Genomic DNA, 18088 nt, shown 5'->3' with positions numbered 1-18088 from the left:
AATATATAGGTGGGTGCACCATGTGAATAAAAATGCACAGCATTTAGAACACAAGACTTCTATCGCATCTGTCAGTTTCAGAAGCTTTCTACACATCCGCATTTTTCTTTAGGGAAGACATTTATCCAATTACAGTCAGAAACATTCCCAGCGCTGGTTAAGCCTCCCTAACCTATTCCCCCTTGGAGTCACAGAATCTACACCTAAATATTGGGATGATAATTATTGCAAAGTGGGAAAAGAAGTCACTTTTTTTTGAGGGGGGGAAAACTTTTCCTCTTCCTACCCACTTGTAACTGATTTTATTTATTTTCTCCACCGTTGCCCCGTCTACTATTTGTATATGATCATGCCAGAAAAACTAAATCACACCAGGTTCAATCAAGGAGATAGAAAGTAACGAGGGTTTTCCTCCTCGGATAGCAACCTTTCCCCATTATTACTACTACACGGAGCCCACTGACACTATTATAGGTGGAGAATAAGTTGTAAGAACAGTTAACAACCCCCAAATCTGGCGGTGGCAATGCGAACTCCGGGCTCTGAGCAATTGAACCCCGAGCCTTCCAGTCCACCGAGACCGATCGCCTAAAGCCGAGCGAGACCCCCAGGGCCTGCCTGATGCGGGGACTCACCCTCCTCCGGCGCTCGCACACCCCCTGGTCATTCCTCGCGAAGGGTCCCGCTCTCAAGCCGCCGTTCTCCCGGCTTTGGGCAGCCGCATCATTCGCCCAAGCCAGCTGGAGGGGCAGGGATCCCAACACGCAGGGGCGTCCCTCTCGCCCAGCCCCTGCCAATTCATTGACCTCTGAGCGAGCGCGGCCAGACTCGGCTACGCGGCCGGCAGTGGGAAGACCGGGGTGGGAGGAAAGGGGCGGGGCAGGGGGCGGGGCGGACTATGCAGAGTGGCAGCCGCCGATTTCTGTTCGCCCGGCTGGGGGCATTGGACTGGACCAGGGGCGGGCGGGAGCTAGGAGAGCGGGAGGACAGATGGCTTTTGGGAAGAAGGGGACCCCTAGTGGACAGAAGGCGGAAGCGCACTTGGGTTAGGTCATCCGGCCAAGCGTCAGGTAGAAAAAGCGTGATGATGGTGGGGTGGGGGGAGGCTTCGTCCGCTCGGTGCATTTGCTGGAAGGCTGCCGTTTCTCACCGCCTCTTTCCAGGCTGGAAGGGCAAAAATCTTCCGTTTGGCGGAGCCCTGGGTGTGGCATCGCTACTCCAGAGTAAAGGAGATTCCTTTCTTTCAGAACTGAACTTCTTGCATCTACCGGAGTTTCTGCTTCGTGCACCCGAGTTTCTTTTTTCCTTTCTTGTTTTCTTTGAGTGTTTTAAAGTATTGGTTTATTAGGGATTTGGTTGGGGTTTTTCTTTTGGGTCCCTATGTATGGCGGTCTCAGTTTTGGATGTGAAGCCACTAAGTAGCTAGATGCAGAAGGGTCTGCTGTAGTTGAAAATAATAAAAAAAAATACGAGTTGATCTGCATTTTAAGAAGCGGCTTAAAATGCAAACAGAGACTTCAAGAAAACGAGAAGTTCCCATATATTTCTGAAGTACTGATGGTGTAACCTTAGCAAAGGTTCAAATGACTTCTTCCAGATCCTCATTGGGCTCAGTATCTTAATTATGGTTGGCTTTTTAGCTGATTTTTTAAAAAGCGAAGTCAGATAACAGAGTTGGAAGGGACCTTGCAGGTCATCTAGTACAATTCCCTGCCCAAGCAGGAGACTCTACATCTGCCTCTACCTAGGATCGAACTCACAACTTTCTGATTTTGAAGTAAGAACTCCACCTTTAGACCTTATTAGTATTTGGATAGTACCACTACAAAATCCCAAGGCTATAAATAAACTAAACTGTAAGAGCCAAATACACACCTTGGAAGAAGAATGACAACCTATTGCCATGTTGTTGCCAAAAATGCTACCTAGATTTCACTTTTGTCCTATTTACTTTATTCATTAACCACTTTTTGATCCTTAAAATTAGCCTCCACCATAGGAGTCTTCATCAAAACTTTTTGCAAGCGCAAGAAAAATGTCACATAACCAACCATTGATGATCTCAAAAAACCAACAAGTTTATGAAATAGAACTTACCATTGCAGAATTCATTTTCTTCAAATGGTTTGCTTACCTCTTCACACATCTATGTAAAACAAGCAACTGGTGTACTTTCTGGGTTTCCCTCTTGTCTGTTTCTGCGTAGTCACTGAAGCTACAGTAATTCTGCAGGTGATATGTCCAGCTATGTTCTGTTTCTGTGTATCAGTCTGCATTGATTTAAGGAAACTGACATTGAGGAAATACAGTTGCATGCAAAACTGGTCAAATTTATGTTGCAATGAACCCCTAAGTGAATGTAAGCTCACACAACCACATCCATGGCACAAAAGTAAACACAGCCTCTTTCTGCACTTTCAGCACAGACAACAGTGTGCAATTGTTTACAGATACAAATGTTGAAATCTTCTATATTCACTATTTTTTAAGAATTCCATGTAATTTCCTAATAGTGTTTTTTGCTGTTGCAATTGTTATCTGGAAGAATACCCATCAGTGGTGGGTTGCTACCGGTTCAGCCTGATTCAGGTGAACCGGTAGTAGCAGTGGTGGGAGGCTCCACCCACCCGCCCTGATGTCATCAAATACGCTCTGCCCATGCGCAGAAGTGGCATGTGCGTGAACCCACCACTGATACCCATACATATACTGCATTTTCACTGCTTTGTAAGAATGAACTATCTTTACTTTCAAATGTTGAGATAGCTGTTTAGCATGGTGTTGAAAATTGGTAGAAGAAAAATCACAACCTGAGAACTCAGTGTTTTGTCATCTGTGGGACTTTCTTCCTTTGGCTGATTTTCAGCCTAATGAGTCAATTACACTTTGGAGCTTTATTAACAACTCTCTAGTAAAAAAAAAAAATGTACTGAACTACCTGGAAGGATATTTGTTTGCACCTGCCAAATTTACTAATTTATTTTGATTCTGCAAACACCTACACATAAATACTAATTTAAATTGCAAACCAATTTCATATTTGTATTTTGTAATTTGTAGAGGCTGTACAGCTTCTCTAGTCTCGTAAGGATTCATTGAAACCTTTAATTTGACCCCCATTTTTGTATGTAACTTTGTGTACATTTTATATATTTAGTTTGTATAGCTGTCTATCACACCCAACGTGATTCTGGGCAGCACACATTAAAGTATGTGTGTCATCATCACCACCATCATTTTAGCCATTGTGTATCCACTGAAGTATGAAGGCCTCTTCCGCATATTTCCAACCAATACGGTCCTGAGATTTCTTTTGCCAATTAGGCCCACAATGCTTGCTGATGTTGTCACTCCATCTTGTTTTAGGTCTCTTTCGTGAATACTTTTAATCAAGCGGGATCCATGACTGCCATCAGTTCTTCTTGCTATGTCACCAGAACATTTCCATTCTTTTAGTCTCTAAATGATATTGTATATTTTTTCTTGTTCTCTAATCCATATGCCGGTTTTTCTGTTTTGTCTTGTAATGACGATCATGTAATTTTTCATGGCTCTTTATGCCACTTGTATCTTTTGTATCGATTGTGAGGTTAGTGTCTAGGTTTCACTGGCATATGTTAGAACAGGTAGCAACACACACCGATCGAAAACTTCTCTTCAGGTATAGGGAGAGTTGTGCATGAAGTGTTTGTGTATTCCTCTAAAAAATTACAGGTTCGTTATGGAAATCTACTACAATACTAAACTCTATTTTCAAAAAATACCTTATATCTTCACTACAGAAAATCAGATCAATAAAATATTTGCACATAAGCATACTACAGGCTGTGTTCTCAGTATGTCCTTTGTGTACATGACTGAGTTACGCATGGCTAATAATTCTTTTAGTAGTCAGAACTCTCAGTGAAATGGCGTTTGAGAGGACAGACACTGTATGTCTAATTTAATCTATAGAATAGAATAACAGAGTTGGAAGGGACCTTGGAGGTCTTCTAGTCCAACCCTCTGCTTAGGCAGGAAACCTTACACCACTTCAGACAAATGGTTATCCAACATCTTCTTAAAAACTTCCAGTTTTAGAGCATTCACAGCTTCTGGAGCATTCACAGCTTCTGGAGGCAAGTTGTTCCACTGAGTAATTGTTCTAACTGTTGGGAAGTTCTAAGTTGCTTCTCTCCTTGATTAGTTTCCATCCATTGCTTCTTGTCCTACACTCAGGTGCTTTGGAGAATAGCTTGATTCCCTCTTCTTTGTAGCAACCCTGAGATATTGGAACACTGCTATCATGTCTCTCCTAGTCTTTTTCATTAAACTAGACATACCCAGTTCCTGAAGCTGTTCTTCATATGTTTTAGCCTCCAGTTCCCTAATCATCTTTGTTGTTCTTCTCTGCACTCTTTCTAGAGTCTCAACATCCTTTTTACATCGTGGCGACCAAAACTGAATGAAGTATTCCATATGTATATTAACAAACCATAGCATTAATTTTATGTTAAGATTGGGAAGACTGTTTTCTCTTCTTCTGAAGATGTCATTTCCCGATTATATTGCAAGTACTCAAAACTGATTAAAAACTGCAGTAGTAGTTGATATGCTAGGCCAGGGGTGTCAAGCTTACAGATTAACAGAGTTGGAAGGGACCTTGTAGGTCATCTAGTCCCCCGCTGAAGCAGGAGCGCCTATACCATTTCTGACAACTGGCAATCCAATCTTTTCTTGAAAGTCTAAAGTGATGAAGCTCCCACAACTTCTGAAGGGAAGCTGTTCCATTGGTTTGATTGATCCTACTGTCAGAAAGTTCCTCCTCATTTCTAAGTTGAATCTCTCCTTGGTCAGTTTCCATCCATTATTCCTTGTCTGGCCTTCAGGTGCTTTGGAAAACAGCTTGATCACCTCCTCTCTGTGGCAGCCTCTCAGGTATTGGAAGACTTATAATGTTTCCCCTGGTCCTTCTCTTCACTAGACTAGCATATACCCAGTTCTTGTAACTGCTCTTCATATGCTTTAGTCTCCAGTCCCCTAATCCTGGTTGCTCTCCTCTGCACTTTTTCTAGAGTCTCAGCATCTTTTTTATAGTGTGGTGACCAAAACTGGATGCAGTACTCTAGGTGTGGTCTTACTAGGGCTTTATAGAGTGGTATTAGTACCTCACTTGATCTTGATTGTATTGCTCTGTTAATGCAATTTAGGATTGCATTGGCTTTTTTGGCTGCCGCTGCACACTGCTGGCTCATATTTAGCTGGTTGTCCACTAAGACTCCAAGATCCTTCTCATAGCCACTGCTATTAAGCCTGGTTTCCCCATTTATATGTGTGCTTTTGGTTTTTCTTACCTAAGTGTAGGACTTTACTTTTCTCTACATTGAATTTCATTTTGTTAGATAGGGCCCAATGGTCAAGTCTGTCAAGATCCATCTGGATCTTAAGCGTATCTGCTAGGGTGTTAACTATTCCTGCCAGCTTAATATCATCTGCAAATTTGGTGAGTTCCCTTTCTATTCCCTCATCTAAGTCGTTTATGAAGATATTGAAGAGTACTGGGCCTAAGACGGAACTTGTGGCACCCCACTGCTTACTTCTCTCCATGTAGACTTAGACCTATTAAGGACTATTCGTTGACTATGGTTTGTCAGCCAATTGCGAATCCATTTGGTGGTGAAGCTATCTATCCCACTTTTTTCCAGCTTACGAAGAAGTAGGTTGTGGTTCACTTTGTTGAATGCCTTCCTGAAGTCTAAGTATATTATGTCCACAGTATTTCACTTGTCTACTAATTTAGTTACTATATTGAAGAATGAAATAAGATTGGTTTGGCATGATCTGTTTTTAACAAACCCATACTGACTGCTAGTTATTACTTTACTCATTTCTAGGTGTTGGCAGATCTAGTTTTTTATTATCTTTTCCAGTATCTTCCTGGGTATTGATATTAGGCTGATTGGTCTGTAGTTTCCTGGGTCTGTTTTTCTTCCTTTTTTGAAGATGGGAACCACATCAGCTCTTTTCCAGTCCTCTGGTAGTTCCCCAGTGTTCCAGGATTTTTGAAAGATGTGGTGCAATGGTTCATAGATGACATCTGCCAGCTCCTTTAGAACTCTGGGATGTAATCCATCAGGTCCTGGTGATTTGTTTTCATCAAGATCAGACAGGTGTTCTCTTACTATTTTTTTTTTTGCTTATTTTAACTTTTATTTCCAGTCTGTATTTTACAGTTATGTTTCTTGTAGGTTGAGCTATCTATAGTTTCTTTTTGCGTGAAGACCGATGCAAAGAATGAGTTTAGCAGCTCTGCTTTCTCTCTGTTGCCTGTTACTTTCTTGCTGTCTTCTCTCTTTAGTGGACCGACTATTTCTTTGGCTTTTTCTTGTTATTTATATGTTGGAAGAAACTTTTTTTGTTATCTTTGACTTTTGTTGCAAGTCTTTGTTCATTCTGAGCCTTTGCTTTCCTGACTTCGTCTTTGCAGATTCTGGCTGTCTGCTGATATCCTGCCTTAGTTATGTGTCCCTCTTTCCATTTTTTGTACTTGTCCTTTTTGTCTTTCAATTTGTCAGAGAGATCTTTGTGCAGCCATGCTGGTTTCTTCTTGGATTTTTTGTTTTTCTTTCTCAGTGGTATTGCGCTGGTAAGGGCTTTTATGATCATATTTTTCAGTTTCCAAAGATTCTTGAGTTGTTTTCCCTTTAGGATTTTCATCCAAGGAATCTTTCCCAAGTTCTGAGTTTATTAAAATCAGCTCTTTTAAAATCTAAGACTCTGGTATCATTTTGTTTTACTGCTTGTGTTGGCATTATATTGAATTCTAGTATGACATGGTCACTCTCACCCAAGGTTCCTGCAGTTTCAATTTCCTCAATCACTTCTCTGTTTGTAAGTATTAAGTCCAGTATGGCTGTCCTCTAGTTCCATTCTCTATCTTTTGGACAACAAAGTTGTCAGCTAGGTTAGTTAGGAACCTATTTGATTTTTCACTTGGTGCAGAATTAGTTTTCCATTTGATATCAGGGTAATTGATATCAATTGATATCAATTAAAATAAAATAAAATTGATATCAAAAGACTAGCCTTGTGGTGCGACCAAAACAATCTGGAACTGAACGCACTCAAAACCGTAGAAATGGTGGTAGACTTTAGGAGAAACTCTTCCATACTTCCACCTCTCACAATACTAGACAACACAGTATCAACAGTAGAAACCTTTAAATTTCTAGGTTCTATCATATCGCAAGATCTAAAATGGACAGCTAACATCAAAAACATCATCAAAAAAGGACAACAAAGAATGTTCTTTCTGTGCCAACTCAGTAAGCTCAAACTGCCCAAGGAGCTGCTGATTCAGTTCTACAGAGGAATTATTGAGTCTGTCATTTGCACCTCTATAACTGTCTGGTTCGGTTCTGCAACCCAACAAGAAAGACACAGACTTCAGAGGATAATTAGAACTGCAGAAAAAATAATTGCTACCAACCTGCCATCCACTGAGGACCTGTAAACTGCACAAATCAAGAAGAGGGCCGTGAAAATATTTACAGATCCCTCACATCCAGGACATAAACTGTTTCAACTCCTACCCTCAAAATGACACTATAGAGCACTGCACACCAGAATAACTAGACACAAGAACAGTTTTTTCCCGAAGGCCATCACTCTGCTAAACAAATAATTCCCTCAACACTGTCAAACTATTTACTAAATCTGCACTACTATTAATCTTCTCATCGTTCCCATAACCAATCTCTTCCCACTTATGACTGTATGACTGTAACTTTGTTGCTGGTAATCCTTATGATTTATATTGATATATTGACCATCATTTGTGTTGTAAATGTTGTACCTTGATGAAGGTATCTTTTCTTTTATGTACACTGAGAGCATATGCACCAAGACAAATTCCTTGTGTGTCCAATCACACTTGGCCAATAAAATTCTATTCTATTCTATTCTATTCTATTCTATTCTATTCTATTCTATTCTATTCTATTCTATTCTATTCTATTCTATTTGAAGTCCCCCATTACTATTGTAGTGTGTTTGTTAGTTGGTTGGCAAAAAGGATATCTATTTTTTCTGCTTGATTGGGTGCCCTATAGTATACACCTATGGCCATGTCATTTTCTTTGTCTTTTATGTTGCCCCCTATGCATTCTAGGAGGATGGCAGCCCACGGGCCAGATGCGTCACATGCAGGCCACACCCACCCCAGCTTTGAGAAGGGAAAAAAATGTCATGCAATGTCATGTGATGGCAACATGATGCCGCAAGTTTGACACCCGTGTGCTAGGCAATATATATTGTATACGCATAGGCTGCAGCTGTATTAATAGAAGGGGTAGGTTCCATTAAACCAAAGCTGAGTTCACTAAGGACATAGCTACTCCTTTTTGTGCTGAGCTCAGCCTAAGTTTTCCGTTCCAGCTGTGGTAAAGAGGATATTTCACAATACAGGTCATTTATGCACAGTCACTCATGCTCTCGTCACTTCTCGTCTGGATTATTGCAATGCTTTCTACATGGGGCTACCCCTGAAGTGCACTCGGAGACTCCAGTTAGTCCAGAATGCAGCTGCGTGGGTGATTGAGGGAGCTTCACGTTGCTCCCGGGTAACACCACTCCTGCGCAGTTTACACTGGCTACCTGTGGTCTTTCGGGTGCGTTTCAAGGTGCTGGTTACCACCTTTAAAGCGCTCCATGGCTTAGAACCCAGGTACTTACGGGACCACCTGCTGTTACCTTATGCCTCCCACCGACCCGTACGCTCTCACAGAGAGAGTCTTCTCAGGGTGCCATCCGCCAAGCAATGTCGGCTGGCGGCCCCCAGGGGAAGGGCCTTCTCTGTTGGAGCACCTACCCTCTGGAACGAACTTTCCCCCGGTTTGCGCCAACTACCTGACCTTTGGACCTTTCGCTGTGAATTGAAAACTTATTTGTTTACCCAAGCGTGACTGGCTTGATTTTTAAATTTTTAAATTTTTGATTTTTTAATAATTTTATTGGGGTATTTTAGTATCGGTCAATTTGACGGTTTTAATTCGGCCATTTATTGAATATGTATTTTAATTGCTATTTTAATTCTGTATATTTAATTGTTTTAATCTTGGCTGTACACCGCCCTGAGTCCTTCGGGAGAAGGGCGGTATAAAAATTTAAATAAACAAACAAACAAATAAACAATGAAGATGAATGAGTTTACAACTTTACTATGCTTTACTTATTTAAAATGCTGTAATAAAATAACAGAAATAATAATCAGAGGAACCAGGAGTATCAAAGCATTGGGATGAATAAGGGGAAGAAAAGATTTAAAGAGCACAGAAGGGAAAATACAAAAGGGTTATATTAATTTCCATTTACCAACATTTTATCATTGCCAAAGATCTTTACCAAAAGCTAATGATTAAATTTCCTACCGAAATATGTAATTTTTAGTGTTAATATCCTTTTAAAGATACTCAAGCCTGTTGGGAAAACAAGGATTCTTTGAGTAGTTCTTTTGGAACGCAAATTAGAAAAAGCCTTCAATCAGTTTAAGCTAGCCAGAGACTCAGTTTGAGTACTGCTGTGTACAGCATCAAGGCTTTATATAAAGTGCACTTATACTGATTATGATAACCTCTTCGCTTGTTGTGTCTATTAAATTTCCATGGGAGTAAAAGCAAATCACATCAGAGGCTATCACACACTGCTGTAGGCTTTTACCTCTTGGATCCACTTCTATGTATATTTAATGAGGCATCATTAACTAATAAGCCTCTAATGAAAGACCAATTATGAGGAAACAGAGATCACAGAACTGGAAAAGGCTCTGAAGATAATCTATTTCAACGATCCGCCTAGTTGTCTTTTTTCCAATATCGCCAAAAGGACTTTGGTCCAAATGCTGTTACTACTAGTACAGCATTTGAAATTTTTGATTGGCTTCCAGGAGCTATCAGAAGAAAATGCAAGCAATTCTCACAAAGAGTGGCCAGTTTTCATGGACTTATGATCACAATTGAGCCCAAAATTCTGTTGCTAAGTGACACATTTGTTAAGTGAGCTTTGCTCCATTTTATGACCTTTCTGTTGTGACAACTGTTAAATGAATCCCTGCTGTTGTTAAGTTAGTAACATAGTGGTTAAGTGAATCTGGATTTGCCCTGGATTGCTTGTTAGAAGATTGCAAATGGGATCACATGATCCCAGGACATTGCAACTGTCATAAATATTAGCCAGTTGCCAACTTTCCGAATTTTGATCTTTTGTCCATAAAGATGCTGCAACATTAGCAAGTTTGAAAAACAGTCGTAAGTCAGTTTTTTCAGTGCTGTTGTAACTTTGAATAGTCACTAAACAAATGGTTGTAAGTTGAGGACCACCTGGGCTGTCCTTAAGATCTAGGCAAGTTCACTCAAGTTAAAACCTTTTGGATGCATTGAATTCCAAGCCAACAGAAGAATGGAAGTTTTGAAGTCCAACATATTTATAGGCTGCTATATAACTTTAGCCTAAGGTTTAAATCTATTGTTAGCTATGTAAACTGCTATCCAAGGAAAGTTATATAATGTTTAACAACAAATATAAGAATGAAGGCAAAATTGACAATAAGCTTACTTGGTTTCAGTTTGTTTCAATTAGTATTTTAGGACCACATTTTATGCTGCTTCACTTTTATTAATACAATTATATCCCACTGTATAGTAGTAGCATAAAGACTAAAGCGTATGTGAGATGTGTGACAATTGAAAAAAACCTCTAAAATGTGTGTTGTGTTTACTGTCAGTGAAGAACATGGTCAATGTGAAATAAATATGTCATCAAACACAACTCTGATAGTTGATTATAAAATTTTCAGGGTATGTTTTTATTTGTACAAAGGCAATACAAAAATGATCAATACCATCCTTATAGCTTGCAGTTGAATATCTTCATTTTTCTTCATTTGTTTCTTTCATCTTGTAATTCTAAATTCAAAAGATGATTTTCTAGTTTTTGTGTATCTACCCGATGCTTCATTAAGAATTTCCCATTCAGATGAAAGACAGGTATTTCATACTTGTATTTTTCAAGCCAGACTGAATGATTAGGTAGAGTTATATCTATTTCCTCCAAAGTAAACTGTAAAACAACAACAAAACAAAACAAAACAAATGGACAATAAAATAGCTAGCAGCCAGACATTAGAAAAGCACAGTAATAAATCATACTAAAAGAATTGAAGTGATCTCAACAAAAATCTATGTAGGTTGTAAAGCAAATACTTACGTTGAAAAAAACTGATTAGGTTTATTTCTTTCAGCAAGAATTTTTGAATGTTTTGAATAAGAGGATTTGGGGACCCCAGTAAGGACTACTGCTACGGATAAAAATGTCGTGAGAAACAGTTTCCCAATTTGTCCACAGAGGCACTTAGATTACAAATGAACAAGTGATTTTGAAATTTGCAGGCAGTGGGATAAAATACTGCAAATAGCCTATATTTGCACAATAACTTGAACTGCAATCCAGTCAGTCATATTTTAGCCTACCATGTTGGAAGAATGCAGCTCGTAGGATTAGTTTATGTTGGAGTCTACTATGTGAACTTATGTTTGTGTTAATTCCCTGAATTATATTGGTTTAGTACCGGTAAGTATGTTCTGTGAACATAATCACTCTTGGTCTTTTGGTCTTTTTTGTCAAGCATCCTAGATGAATCATTTATAGAAAAGTTGCTTATTAGGCTGGGGAGATCTCAACTGCTTCCATGTGAGAAGACAAAAGACTTGTAAAATGGCAGTGGGGAATAAAATGCCCTAATTAGGTCTGATTTCAGATTGCTTTCTGGAATGATCTCATCTCCATGTTTGAGCCCTGTAGCTCAAACCTCCCAATATTATTATAGGGCAAATGAGCCCTATGTAGTTGGTCCAATAATCTTCTGGACCCATTTTATATACAGAAGGTATTATTTCCTGGAGGCCTTGGAGCAGAATAAAGAATAAAGCAAATTCAGTGAGTTGAGTCTAGTAATTAAAGCAAACATTTGTCTTGAACTATGCATTGGCCAAATTTTCAGTGCAGAGTCAGATTTCTTTCTCTTTTGCTATCATTCCAGTTTCAGAAAATCGTTACACTAACTCATTTCTGCTTAACAAAGGACCAGTTTTAGCAAATTTCTAAATAGGAAAAAAAAAACGATCAGACATTTTATAGGAAGGAAATCCCATTGATTGGGATTCTAACTATATTTTTAGAAAAGCAATTAATATAATTTTCAGGCTGTATAAGATAGCAACCCACCTTCTATTTCAGTAACAGCTTTATCTGTATATTTGTTTTATCGTAACCATTGAAATGGACAAAATCAAATCCATGAAGATTTTGAGGCAATTATTTTGGCAGGAACTGTAATATATAACACTGAATTATTTTACCATGAAATATTTCCAATTTTAGTACTTATGAAACACTATTGATAGCAATTAAAGTATCTTGGTGATTTACAATAAAATGTGCTATCGCAATTAAAACCAAAGATACTAAGAACAGTTAGAAACAAATAAAATAAACAATTAAGCATCGTTTATTTAAAAGATATATGGTAGGGCCTTTTAAAAAGGAGCTAAGTTTTTTAAGGCAGGGGTCTCCAACCTTGGCAACTTTAAGACTTGTGGACTGCAGCTCCCAGAATTCCTCAGCCAGCAAAGCTGGCAAAGCTGGTTGAGGAATTCTGGAAGTTGAAGTCCACAAGTCGTAAAGTTGCCAAGGTTGGAGACCTCTGTTTTAAGGAATATAAGCCAAAAAAAGTAGGAAGGTAGCTCCAGAAAAGGATTAATGGAGATATAGCCAAAATAGCTAATGGTATCACATAGAAGTTTATAATGGACAGCCAACATCAAAAACATCATTAAAAAAGGACAGCAAAGAATGTTCTTTCTGCGCCAACTCAGTAAGCTCAAACTGCCCAAGGAGCTGCTGATTCAGTTCTACAGAGGAATTATTGAGTCTGTCATTTGCACCTCTATAACTGTCTGGTTCGGTTCTGCAATCCAACAAGAAAAACACAGACTTCAGAGGATAATTAGAACTGCAGAAAAAATAATTGCTACCAACCTGCCTTCCATTGAGGACCTGTATACTGCACGAATCAAGAAGAGGGCTGTGAAAATATTTACAGACCCCTCGCATCCTGGACATAAACTGTTTCAACTTCTACCCTCAAAATGACGCTATAGAGCACTGCACACCAGAATAACTAGACACAAGAACAGTTTTTTCCCGAAGGCCATCACTCTGCTAAACAAATAATTCCCTCAACACTGTCAAACTATTTACTAAATCTGCACTACTATTAATCTTCTCATCGTTCCCATCACCAATCTCTTCCCACTTATGACTGTAACTTTGTTGCTGGTAATCCTTATGATTTATATTGATATATTGACCATCATTTGTGTTGTAAATGTTGTACCTTGATGAAGGTATCTTTTCTTTTATGTACACTGAGAGCATATGCACCAAGACAAATTCCTTGTGTGTCCAATCACACTTGGCCAATAAAAATTCTATATTTCTGTTTATAAATATAATTTATATATAAATAAATTTAGAATTTATATTTTCCCAAGCCTAAATCGAGGTATATGAGGCTTCCAAATGAATTTTTAAAACTCAGATGCAGGGTTTCCAAACCAAGATCATCATCATCATTATCCCATCCCACCTCAGAGAGGGATTTTCAAAAAGGTCAGTTAAATCTAAGGAGAAAGTAGAGACAATATTTGGTGGAAAATTTACATGAGTTCTCTTTCCTAGAGTGTCCAGTCTTTTTATTTGCAACTATAAATAGGAATAAACTTGATTTATAAACAAGAATGTATAAAGAATGTGATGCATTTTACAGGAATCATGAAGTTTGTAACATATTATTAAAATTATGAGTGCTTGTAATAAATGTCTGTGTTAACCATGGTGAAAAGATTTATATCATACCATACTTATCCATCATTATTTGTCTGCTGGTAGATTTTATTTATACGGTTCAACAGAATGATTTACCCATAAGAAGTGTTGGATTATACATTTATACTAACGATTAACATTTTTTGAAGGCGGCAATAGAAAAAGGATTTCACTGGAATAGGCTATTTTTGGAAAAATGGTATGGGAACTAATGCCCCATGTCAACTTTGAAGCGAACCTGGCTGAAGCCATCTTTTGCTGCCTTATAGTTGCCACAGACTCTGAAAGGGGGAACGGAGGGGGAAGTAGATAGACTGGCTAACAGTCAAAACAAAGAGGTTTCTTCTGGGAACCAAGGTCATCCCAACAGGTGGCAGTTGAAGGAGGAGAGGAGTGACCAAGCAGCCTGCCAGTGTTCTGTCCTCCACCTCAGTCCGGGAGGCATGCAAACTGACTCAATTAGCCAGCAATTTAGTCCACGGCAACTATCAGCTCTGGCAGCAAACCAGCGTTCGTCTACCAAGGTTTTTTTATCTCCTTGATGCCGGTGTCACAGAGCTCGTTACCGGAGCAACCAGGAAGTCAGGAGCAAACAGCAAATTCAGGCCAAATGCTCAGTCAGATAGTTCAGCTCAAGTGTTCTCCAGTCAGTTGATTTGTTCATCACAAAGTAGTATAGCAGCCCCTCCTGCTTTTATACCCTGTATAAAAGACTCAGCACTTTCTAGGCCTGCCCCACCCCTGCTTCTGTTGTTCCCACCTCTCTTGTCTACGAAACCTGGGATCTAACCAGGGCTGATTGTCCACAGCTGGGTCTGGAAGCATTTCCTGGGCGGGAGTAGATACAGGAGACGTCACCTCCTCCATCTGGCCTGCCTCTGGCTCCTGGAGCTGAGCCAGAGAGGCCGGCCCTGCAGAAGGGAGCCCTGACGGCCCTTCCCCCTCACTCTCTGAGTCACTTTCAGGCAGGGGGCTAGGCCCAGGGGGGGGGCTGGGGCCACAACAGCCAGCTAGTTTCATTGGACAATGTGACCGGTGACATCTGGAGAGGACTAAAACCATGGGAATTTTTAGCGTTGCCTTTTCACTAGCTGTGCCGATATGAGTATCCAATAAACATGTTTTTGAGGAATCTACCTGCCTTGTAGTGCTGCTTTTGGCAGATGCGTTACTCAGAACGCTGACACCCTATAGCAAATTGGCAGCTCACGCACAAGTATAATGTCCAGCAATAACATATTCTCTTTCAGCACTTCTGGAGACCAATTTGACTAAAGGTAGACCTCAATTTATGACCATGATAATTTTATTGCACAAATTATAACTATCTATTGGGAAAGATGTGACTTCTCCCCGTCAGTCATCGCTGGACATTTATCCTACCTTCATAACTTCAGAATTGAGCTCCTTTGGGGACTAACCTTGAAACCTATAATTTGATTCCATGACAAGTATCAGCATTCCTGTGTAGGTTAAAAATTAATGTTCCTTCATTTTTGTGCCTACAACACTGGATTATTTTGACTGGTTTACCATGGAAAGTTTATTATGGAATAATCCATGTTGAAAAATAATTTTTTGTTCTTTTAGTAAAATACCAGATAAAGCCTTGATTAGTAGACTTACTCAATCTGTGGCGTTCCCTACTAAGACTATACCATGAATGGATCAAGAGGAAGGGAAAGGAAAGTTAATGAGATCCTCAAAAACAGGAATAAAATTGAAAGAACAAAAAGCAGTGTATGAAGTGGCGTATGGATATGGCAGAAATAAGGATGATTTGCAGGGACAAAAATGCTATGAAAAATTAAGCAGAATAGTATTGGGGTAAGTTAGTTTTCGCTATGCTGCCTTTTCATTTTTTTCTTGGGCCTTTAATGTCTTTGGCCTACTACTTTTTTAGTCTTTTTCTGTGTTTTGTATAACTTTGTTTACCCTGAAAAGAAATAGGAAGCATATAGAATAGTGGGGAAATCCATTTTTTAAAAATCAGCTGGGCTTTTTATAACATTATTACTTTGTATTAATCCAGTTTTAAGAAAGCCATTTTAAAATTTTTGCTTGATTAAAAAAACAAATGAATTATATCAGATTGTTTCTTGGCAGTTTATTCAATTCAAGCATTCTTAATTTACTGTGTTTTGTCCAGATGCTATTGCTGCTTCTGATGTCCCATAGCGGTAAGAGCAGTTTCTCAACCTTGGCATCTTTATGTGTGAATTTGTGTGGATTTCAACTCCCAGAATTCCCCAAACACTGGGTTAGAAGTTTAAGATAGGTTAAACATGTCTCCCAGGAATCCTTTCTTATGGGAAGCTGATGAAATTGATGTGTGTTTCCTCAACAGTGGTATAGGTCATTCCGCACTGTGTCTCTAGTACAGGGGTGTCAAACTCACATCATCATGGCGGCATCACATGATGTATCAGGACTTTTTTCTCCTTTGCTAAACCAGGTGTGGGCGTGCAGGCCGGGAGTTTGACAGTCCTGCTCTAGTATTTGAAACCTATCAAATATAGAAAAATTGTAGATTTTTTTCAGTCAACAATTGAACTAGGCTTTTATTTGCAACGAAGTGACAGGAAGAAGTAATATGGTCAAATGTTGCTATTTTTACAATATAATTTTTCAAAATTCTATACCTTTTAATAATTATCAGGATTGTTAAATCTGAAGTTAAATTATCGTGTGAATGCTGTTGGTTGTTTATAGACTATTAGCTTCTTTTTGCTAATGTAATATGGTAAAATAATATAAATCAGCAAATGCCATCTTATTAAATTTCAGTGTATAACTTCTCACCCAACCTTTTACCAAATGCAGGCATACAGTACAGTCAGGCAACTCCATCATTGTCCAAAGATGGGTATCATCAGCAAGCATACAGATCATACTGATTTTAAATCTACTGATCTACTGATCAACTCCTTCAATAGTTTCATGTAAATATTGAAAAAATGGAAGAGCAATTGTCCAGTGAGGAGCAATGCCATCAAATGGTACCATCTAAATGTGCTTGAACTAAAGGAAAAGAATGATACCAAAAATGCGTCTACCCTTCCTAGATTTTTTTTTAGCCAATGCACATAATTTTGTCAAACCACCAAGAGGCATCAATCAATCAAGAAAAAGAAAGAAAGAAAGAAAGAAAGAAAGAAAGAAAGAAAGAAAGAAAGAAAGAAAGAAAGAAAAAGAAAGAAAGGAAGAAAGAAAGAAAAAGCCGCTTGGTGGCACGCTCACATTTGCGAATCAGTAGCAAAAGTAAGCAAATACCACCTCTGCAATGCATTCATGTGCTTCTGCAGACAGGTATGTTCTGATTCCTTATTTTAAATGTTGTCTGTTGGTGTTTTGCTTAAGCAAAGGACTGTATTAACCTACCTTGTGTTTATATGGTTCAAGCATCATTTTGGCTTCTTCGCATAAAGGACAGGGATGCTTAAAGAGAGAAGGGGGGTGGGGGGAAAGCAGACAGTAATGAAAAGTAGCCCAGGCTACAAAAAAGCTTGTTAACATGCTCTCAAATCATTTTTACAATATTTTTCAGCATCAGTTGACACTGGATTCTGTATCCTGGATTAAAGGGGAAGCATGAGAGAGGTGGCATTGACAGAATTATCTATCCTATTTCAGAAGGCAACCCTGAAATAGGATAGATAACCTAACCCTGAAATATATCCTGCCAATCTTTTTTTCCATCATGTCCTTACAATGTTGACTTCCAAGGTCATTCTGCTCTATGCAATGGGAAAGTTGTATTCTTTGAAAATGCCTTCTCCCCCTTTACTTGCCAGGCTTCTGAACCAATTCCTGGCTCAGACAGCTAGATAGTTTAAACCAGGGATCTCCAGCCTTGGCAACTAAGACTTGTGGACTTCGACTCCCAGAATTCCTCAGCCAGCAAAGCTGGCTGAGGAATTCTGGGAGTTGACGTCCACAAGTCTTAAAGTTGCCAAGGTTGGAGATCCCTGGTCTAAACAGCAACTCTCAGTGATGGCAATTGAAGGTTTGCATAATGAAGGAGGAAAGAGATAGACAATTTTTTATTGGTCCATGGCACAACTTTTCCTACACCTCTCAGTTCTTCTTTTCAGTACAGATTTGGTGATTCTCTGGAATTGTGATAAATCCATATCCAAAAGGAGCCTGATAATCTGTTCTGGCAGAA

General features: G+C 39.1%; 2 protein-coding genes across 5 annotated transcripts in view; both read right to left on the bottom strand.

Moving 5' to 3' along the window:
- MARCHF3 (membrane associated ring-CH-type finger 3) overlaps nt 1-853 on the bottom strand; it is a 152227-nt gene extending 151374 nt beyond the window's left edge. For both annotated transcript variants that reach the window (XM_058166474.1, XM_058166472.1), the window contains exon 1: nt 636-853. The gene's annotated coding sequence lies outside the window, so the exon portion shown is untranslated. The remainder of the gene's footprint in view (nt 1-635) is intronic.
- An 8415-nt stretch (nt 854-9268) lies between these two features.
- Nucleotides 9269-18088, bottom strand: part of C2H5orf63 (chromosome 2 C5orf63 homolog) — a 31004-nt gene continuing 22184 nt past the window's right edge. The window contains exons 3-4 of one of the 3 annotated variants that reach the window (XM_058166475.1): nt 17302-17358; nt 9269-11094 (exon numbers count right to left, since the gene is read on the bottom strand). In XM_058166475.1, the coding sequence (XP_058022458.1) occupies nt 10915-11094; nt 17302-17358 (237 nt within the window). In that variant the 3' untranslated portion in view covers nt 9269-10914. The remainder of the gene's footprint in view (nt 11095-17301; nt 17359-18088) is intronic. The other 2 variants (XM_058166477.1, XM_058166476.1) reach the window with 2 other exon arrangements.

Source organism: Ahaetulla prasina, chromosome 2 (genome assembly GCF_028640845.1).
Source record: "Ahaetulla prasina isolate Xishuangbanna chromosome 2, ASM2864084v1, whole genome shotgun sequence".
Classification (NCBI taxonomy): Eukaryota; Metazoa; Chordata; class Lepidosauria; order Squamata; family Colubridae; genus Ahaetulla; species Ahaetulla prasina.
Note: the sequence above shows the minus strand (reverse complement) of the source record. Positions and strands in the feature narration are given on the sequence as shown.